The sequence below is a fragment of the Theobroma umbraticum genome, unplaced genomic scaffold (genome assembly GCF_002168275.2).
Source record: "Theobroma umbraticum cultivar Fairchild unplaced genomic scaffold, ASM216827v3 scaffold_25.0, whole genome shotgun sequence".
Taxonomy (NCBI): Eukaryota; Viridiplantae; Streptophyta; class Magnoliopsida; order Malvales; family Malvaceae; genus Theobroma; species Theobroma umbraticum.
In genome coordinates, this window is record NW_018397282.1 from 460,220 (window position 1) to 466,285 (window position 6,066).

The window sequence follows — 6,066 nt, forward strand, 5'->3', positions numbered from 1 at the left end:
AAGAAAATATAAATTGGTGAAGTTGTCTCTATCCCATCTTCAAAATTTGTTTTTCACATCTCTAATATTATAAATATTACAAAACACAAACAAAATCAATTCCTCGAATACAGAACTCAACAAAGAATCAATCAACAAATATTTCGTTATTCTTTTTATTTTTCTTTTGGGTTGATGGGTCTCCACCAGCGGTAAAGCTATCAACAGTGTTAAATTTTCAGTTAAAATTTCAATAAAAAGACTGACACCCCGGAAACAGGAAGCATACGCTAAAAGCAAAGGAGGGTGGACAAGGACGGCAAGCAATCCATGGGATGGAGTTGGCAGCAGCTGGTGAGCAACAAACTTTTGTGTTGTCGCAGGAAGTTTCGTCTTGGGCCTTTTCCTTGTGGTTGTTGAGAAGGGATTGGGCGTGCCTCAAGTGCATTCGGTAAGGAAGCGTGTAAAGTGAAACAGAGCATAATGCCCAGTAAAATTGCTTTAACTAAGACAGGTGTTATGCATTTGGCTGCAAAAGGCCTTTGCTAATCAAGGCTAGCATTATGTATTCAACCATTTCACTTAATCAGTATGCATTTGGTTCATTGATTGGTGTATAATCTTTCTGTCTAAAAAGAATAGTTTGTATCCCTCCTTCCTCAATTATTAAAAAAAAAAAAACCATTTCACTTAATCAATATCAATTTGCCTTTAAAAAAAATTTGGTAAATCCTCTTGTAAAATGGGTTATTTGAATTCTAATGGGTTTTTCTTGTTTCTTAGATTTCACTTTCCCTCTCAATACTAAGTCCTTTTGAATTCTAATGTTACTCGAGTTCTAGTGGGTTACTTTCCTTCTTAAATCTTCAATCCTCTTGTTCCATCACCTCTTGTTTCAGGTTTGCGTTTAGCTTGAATTGATTTTTTGGGTTTTTTTCCATTTTATTTTATTAATTTATTTGGGTTTTGAACTTTGTTCGTATTTCTATTACACTACAAGGGATTTATGTAAAATTTATTTTTAAAAAAAGAAAACAAATATTGTAGCGGTACAAGTACGAAGGAAATTTCCTAGCTCGAGGCATTCTTCTAAAAACAAAAATAAAAATTGTGATATGATTTTGACATTTGAAATTCCAAATCGGAATTTTTCGAATTATAAAAACTTATCCCATTATCTATTATTTACAAAAATATTGTTACAATTTTGATTAAAAAAAGAAAAAAAATAAGGAAAGGGGAAGGAAACCCTGCTTGCATGAAATGAAGGAAGGCTTGGACCACAGCCAAAGCGAGAGGATAGGAATACTACACAATTTGACACCACCCCCTCGTAAATAGTCCCAAGACAATCACAACATGCGACCCTTTTGCAGCATTATTTTAAGGAATCGATGGGTATGTGCTTTTCATCATTCTTCTTTTATATATTCTTCCATATTTCCAACAAATAACTGTTCACTTCCTCATCGAGACAAGAAAAAATAATTATAATATTTATATTTTATTTTGAATTTAAAAAAATTTCTAATTTTACTTTTTAAACGTGAAATCATGTATTAATCAATAAATCAAATGTTTGAATATATGCAGATCAATAAAAAATTTATCATGTATAAGGTATGCTTGTGTAAGTGAATAAAATGCAATAAAGCTGCATGAAATATATAATTCTGTACAAATATTTTTTGACAAATTAAGATTCAATGTCAAATGATAAATCCATTCTGGTATCATTAAAAATAAATGTCAAATTGTATGTGCTACTATTTAATTTCAATTTTGTTTAAGTTTATGTCATTATTACATTTTTATTTTGACTGATTTAATTTTCTTTTTGGATTTAAAAGAAAGGGAATTTAAATACTGCTGTTCAGATAGAGAGATCATGCATCAATCAATAAATCAAATGCTCAAGTGCAACTTAATTTTGAACAAAAACTAATGGAATAGTACACAGAAGGATCTTTGAATTATTTGATAAGTTGACAGTAATTAAAATTGAAAAAGATAAAATAAAATGACATTTTTTATCTAAAGGAAAATAATATTTGCTTCTTCAAAATTTATTGAAACGAATTAGTTTATGATTTATCAAACTATTCATAAATCAAATGTTCGAGTATATGCAGATCAATCAAAAAATTAACATGTGTAAGGTATGCTTGTGTAAGCGAATAAAATGCAATAAAGCCGCATGAAATATATAATTCTGTACAAATACTTTTGATAAATTAACATTCGATTTCAAACGATGAATCCATTTTGCTATTGCTTAATATTGAGTTTTACTATTTCGTTTCAATTTTGTTTAAATCTAAGTCATTATTACGTTTTTATTTTGATTGATTTATTTTTTTTTTTTTGAATTTAAGAGGAAGGGGATTCAAATACTATTGTTTAAATAAAATAAAATACTTAAGTACAACTTAATTTAACTTGTAATCACAATTTTCATTAATTTTTTATTTTGTAATTTATTGTATTCGATACCTCCAATTAAAATTACGTTCAAATATTAATTAGAAGACACATGGCATTTTTTGGCCCTTAATTATCTCTCTCTCTCTCTATATAAAGAATTCTATGATGGGGAAAGTGTCATCATTCCAGACGGAGAATGCCACGTGTAGGGCACTCATTATAACTTACAATACGAGGATATACGTAGTAGGGTCGTCGCCTTCCCCGTTTTGAACGAAAGAAAGGAGCGGTTTTCGGCATTCCGCGAAGCGGTTGTTGTTGAGTTGAGTTGAGTCGGTCCTTTGTTTTCCCCTTGAAAAAGAAAATGGAGGGCACTACTGAGAGTGGCATTAACGTTGAAGATTGCAACACAGAGCTTCTACCGTCAAAGGATGAGCCGTCAGAAGCAGAAGCATCCTCGTCTTGGCGTCTCTCCCTCGACAAGTTTCGCCTGCCCCAACAAGGACCAAGCTCCGATGCTCATCACCACCCTGGCCCTCGCTTCTCTCCCCTGCTTTGTACCCCAAGTAAGTTATTTGTCTTTTCTTTCTTGACATCATCAAAGTGAACGGTGGATACCAAGTAACCCACTTTGATTCCTTTTCTCTTTCCTGCCTTGTGACTGAATTCAATTCCAAGTTTACAACTTTCCTTCTCTTTATTATTTGAAGCCAAAACTTTGTTTTCAGAAAAACGAGTTGTGTTTTAATTCCTAGTAGAATAAACTGGTTTGTGCAATTGCAAATGGATTTTCTTTTCAACTTGCGTTCATTTGGGAAAGTATTCTGCTTTCTAACTGTTGGTGGTCCTTGAACTTGTTATGGTAGCATGTGAAAGGGTCACGAGTTTTGTGTACAAAAAGATAATTTCATTCACTTTTGGGGGAGGTACCTATGCTTATCTTTGTTTCTGCTTAGGCATTTGAAAATCTTTGTATATATCTTAACTTTAATTTCAATATATATATATATATATATATGTATGTATGTATTAAAGGTGCGCATGACAAGAAAGAAAGAAACAAGTAGGTATCATTAATTTCCACTCAAGACATCGCTTTCTCCACTAGGAATTATGAAGAATAGGATTATCTTAATTCAATTCACTCACGATAAGGAACCAATTTTACAATTCCATTTTCCCTTCAAACAGAACATCAAATTAACCCCATTATATATAAGCAAACATGTTGTTCCTGCTTTCATCATATACACCCCAATATATGTAGGTAGCCATTAACAACTTTAGTGGAATGAGTTCATGGTTTTATAAGAGAATTTATAAGTTTGTGATCCGTATCTAGTTGATGATAAACATGATCCCATTTCTTAATTAGTGGAATCCTACTTTGCTTGTCTCTAAAAGTTTTAAATGTTTGGCAAAACTGCTATTGGAGCTAGTCCTTATCTTCTTTTCTATTTAGCAAGTTTGGTATTTTTTAAATTGACTGAAGCATTATGGAAAAAGGCAAGGCAAAAGTGTGATTTCGTTGTAAATGTTTTCCTTATTTTGCCAAGGGGCCTTTTATTTATTACACTAATTAAACATATATAGAATATTCTTTGTCCTAACAAGATACCAATATCATTATTAGGCCCACTTTTTCTTGATAATTCAGCCTCTTTTTTTTTGTCAAACAAAGAAAAACAGAAAGAAAAACTTCGAGATAACATTGAGACTTAGGCCAAAGATTGACATACAAAATTCCAAAATATATCCTGGCCTTGTTCGTCAACTTTTAGACCTCGAGCTTTATGATTTAAGGGCTGGTCCTTGGAGAACTTGATGGTCATCCAATGATTGGACCCTTTAAGCTTAATTTCTTTTAGCTGTGGTGAAGCAGAAGGAGGCTATTAACAAACCTGTTTGTATATGATCTTCCTAAAATTTAAAATTATTGTAAAAAGTGCTAAGCAAACACTAACTTTGGGACTAATTCTTTGATATTAACAAAAATAATCTCAAGAGTTTGTATGATGTTGTTATTCTGTGAGGTGTTTGATTAGCAGTTATGGATGCAAAGGGTTTCTTTTGATTGCATCATAGATTTGACAGGAAGAAGCTGACCTACGTTTTCTGACTCTCAGCTACCTACAAGGCTTTTCTAGATTCTTAGCAATTCACAACAATAATGAAGGCAAAAGCTCATAAAATCATCTTTCTTTCTGTTTCTTTTCCATGTAACAGTTTTTTACATGTATAACAGGTAATTGTAGTTTCATTTCGTAGTCAGTTTGCAATATGATGTCATGCGCAATCTCTTTGATGTTACTTCGTTTTATATTACCAAGATTTATCTCTCTGTGTTGTTAGTTAATCTGTGTAATGCATGTGTCAATATATATCCATAATTTTGGAGCACTTGGGTTCTGGTTTTGACCTAGCCTTCACTTATGATGTTATGATTTATTTTTTATTGGATTTTCTTTCTTTCAAACTTGACTCAGAGAAACAGCGCAAGGTCTCAGAGTACTATAAAAAGCAAGAAAGGCTCCTCGCAGGATTTAATGAAGTGGAGGCCATGAATGAGATGGATTGTTTGCCTGGAAGCCTAACGGAGGTTGTTTGTTCTTCATTGGTCTTTTCCCCACAATGTTTTGATTACATCTGTTTGTTGTATTACTTAGTAGGAGATTCAAACTATTTGGATCCATTTTTTACAGAAAGCAAAATTTTATCCACTAATACCTTTCTGAACTCAGGATGAAATGAAGCAACTTGCTAGGAGTGAGAGGATGGCAGTCCATGCATCCAACATTGCTAATTTGGTGCTTTTTGCTGCAAAGGTCTATGCTTCTATTGAGAGCAAATCTTTGGCAGTCATTGCATCAACTTTGGATTCACTCTTGGATCTTTTGTCAGGATTTATTCTATGGTTCACAGCAAATGCCATGAAAACCCCCAACCGTTATCACTATCCAATTGGAAAGAAACGAATGCAGCCAGTGGTAAGTTACTGCTTAGGGTCTCCAGTCTAACATAAGGTTATGATTAATTTCAAAGATTATCTTCTGTTGATCTAAGCTTCACAGAACTCCCTCTTCAGATTGCCTTTTTTCACCTCTTGAACTAATTTTTCAATAGAAATTGGTATTTTTTTTTCATTTACAATAAATATTTACTAACCAAGCTTGAAAATCCAGGGTATCATTGTTTTTGCTTCAGTGATGGCAACTCTAGGATTACAAATATTACTTGAGTCTGTCAGGGAACTTGTTGCAAAGGTATGCTACTTTGATTTAATAAACATAGCATCTGTCAGATGCTGCATTTACATAAAAGTTTTTAGTTTCTTTAATCATTTTGATATGGCCATAACTTATTTTTTACTCGTTTATTATTTTTGTTCCTTTTGTGGCTATAGTCCCACCCAGAGATCAATCACAAGCAAGAGAAATGGATGATTGGTATCATGGTTTTCGTGACAGTAGTGAAGTTCGTTCTCATGGTGTATTGCCGGAAATTCAAAAATGAAATTGTTAGAGCCTATGCGCAGGATCATTTATTTGATGTGATTACTAATTCTGTTGGTTTAGTAACGGCTGTCCTAGCTATTCATTTCCACTGGTGGATTGATCCGACTGGAGCTATAATAGTGAGTTAAAATTCCTTTTCTATCACTTT

At 32.9% G+C, this 6,066-nt stretch overlaps 1 protein-coding gene across 1 annotated transcript in view; it reads left to right on the forward strand.

The window, feature by feature from the left end:
* The first annotated feature begins 2,576 nt into the window (after positions 1-2,576).
* LOC110428099 (metal tolerance protein 9-like) overlaps positions 2,577-6,066 on the forward strand; it is a 4,326-nt gene continuing 836 nt past the window's right edge. Inside the window, exons 1-5 of the mRNA XM_021443795.2 lie at positions 2,577-2,969; positions 4,890-5,002; positions 5,145-5,390; positions 5,586-5,666; positions 5,807-6,037. Of these exons, the coding sequence (XP_021299470.1) occupies positions 2,768-2,969; positions 4,890-5,002; positions 5,145-5,390; positions 5,586-5,666; positions 5,807-6,037 (873 nt within the window). The 5' untranslated portion in view covers positions 2,577-2,767. The remainder of the gene's footprint in view (positions 2,970-4,889; positions 5,003-5,144; positions 5,391-5,585; positions 5,667-5,806; positions 6,038-6,066) is intronic.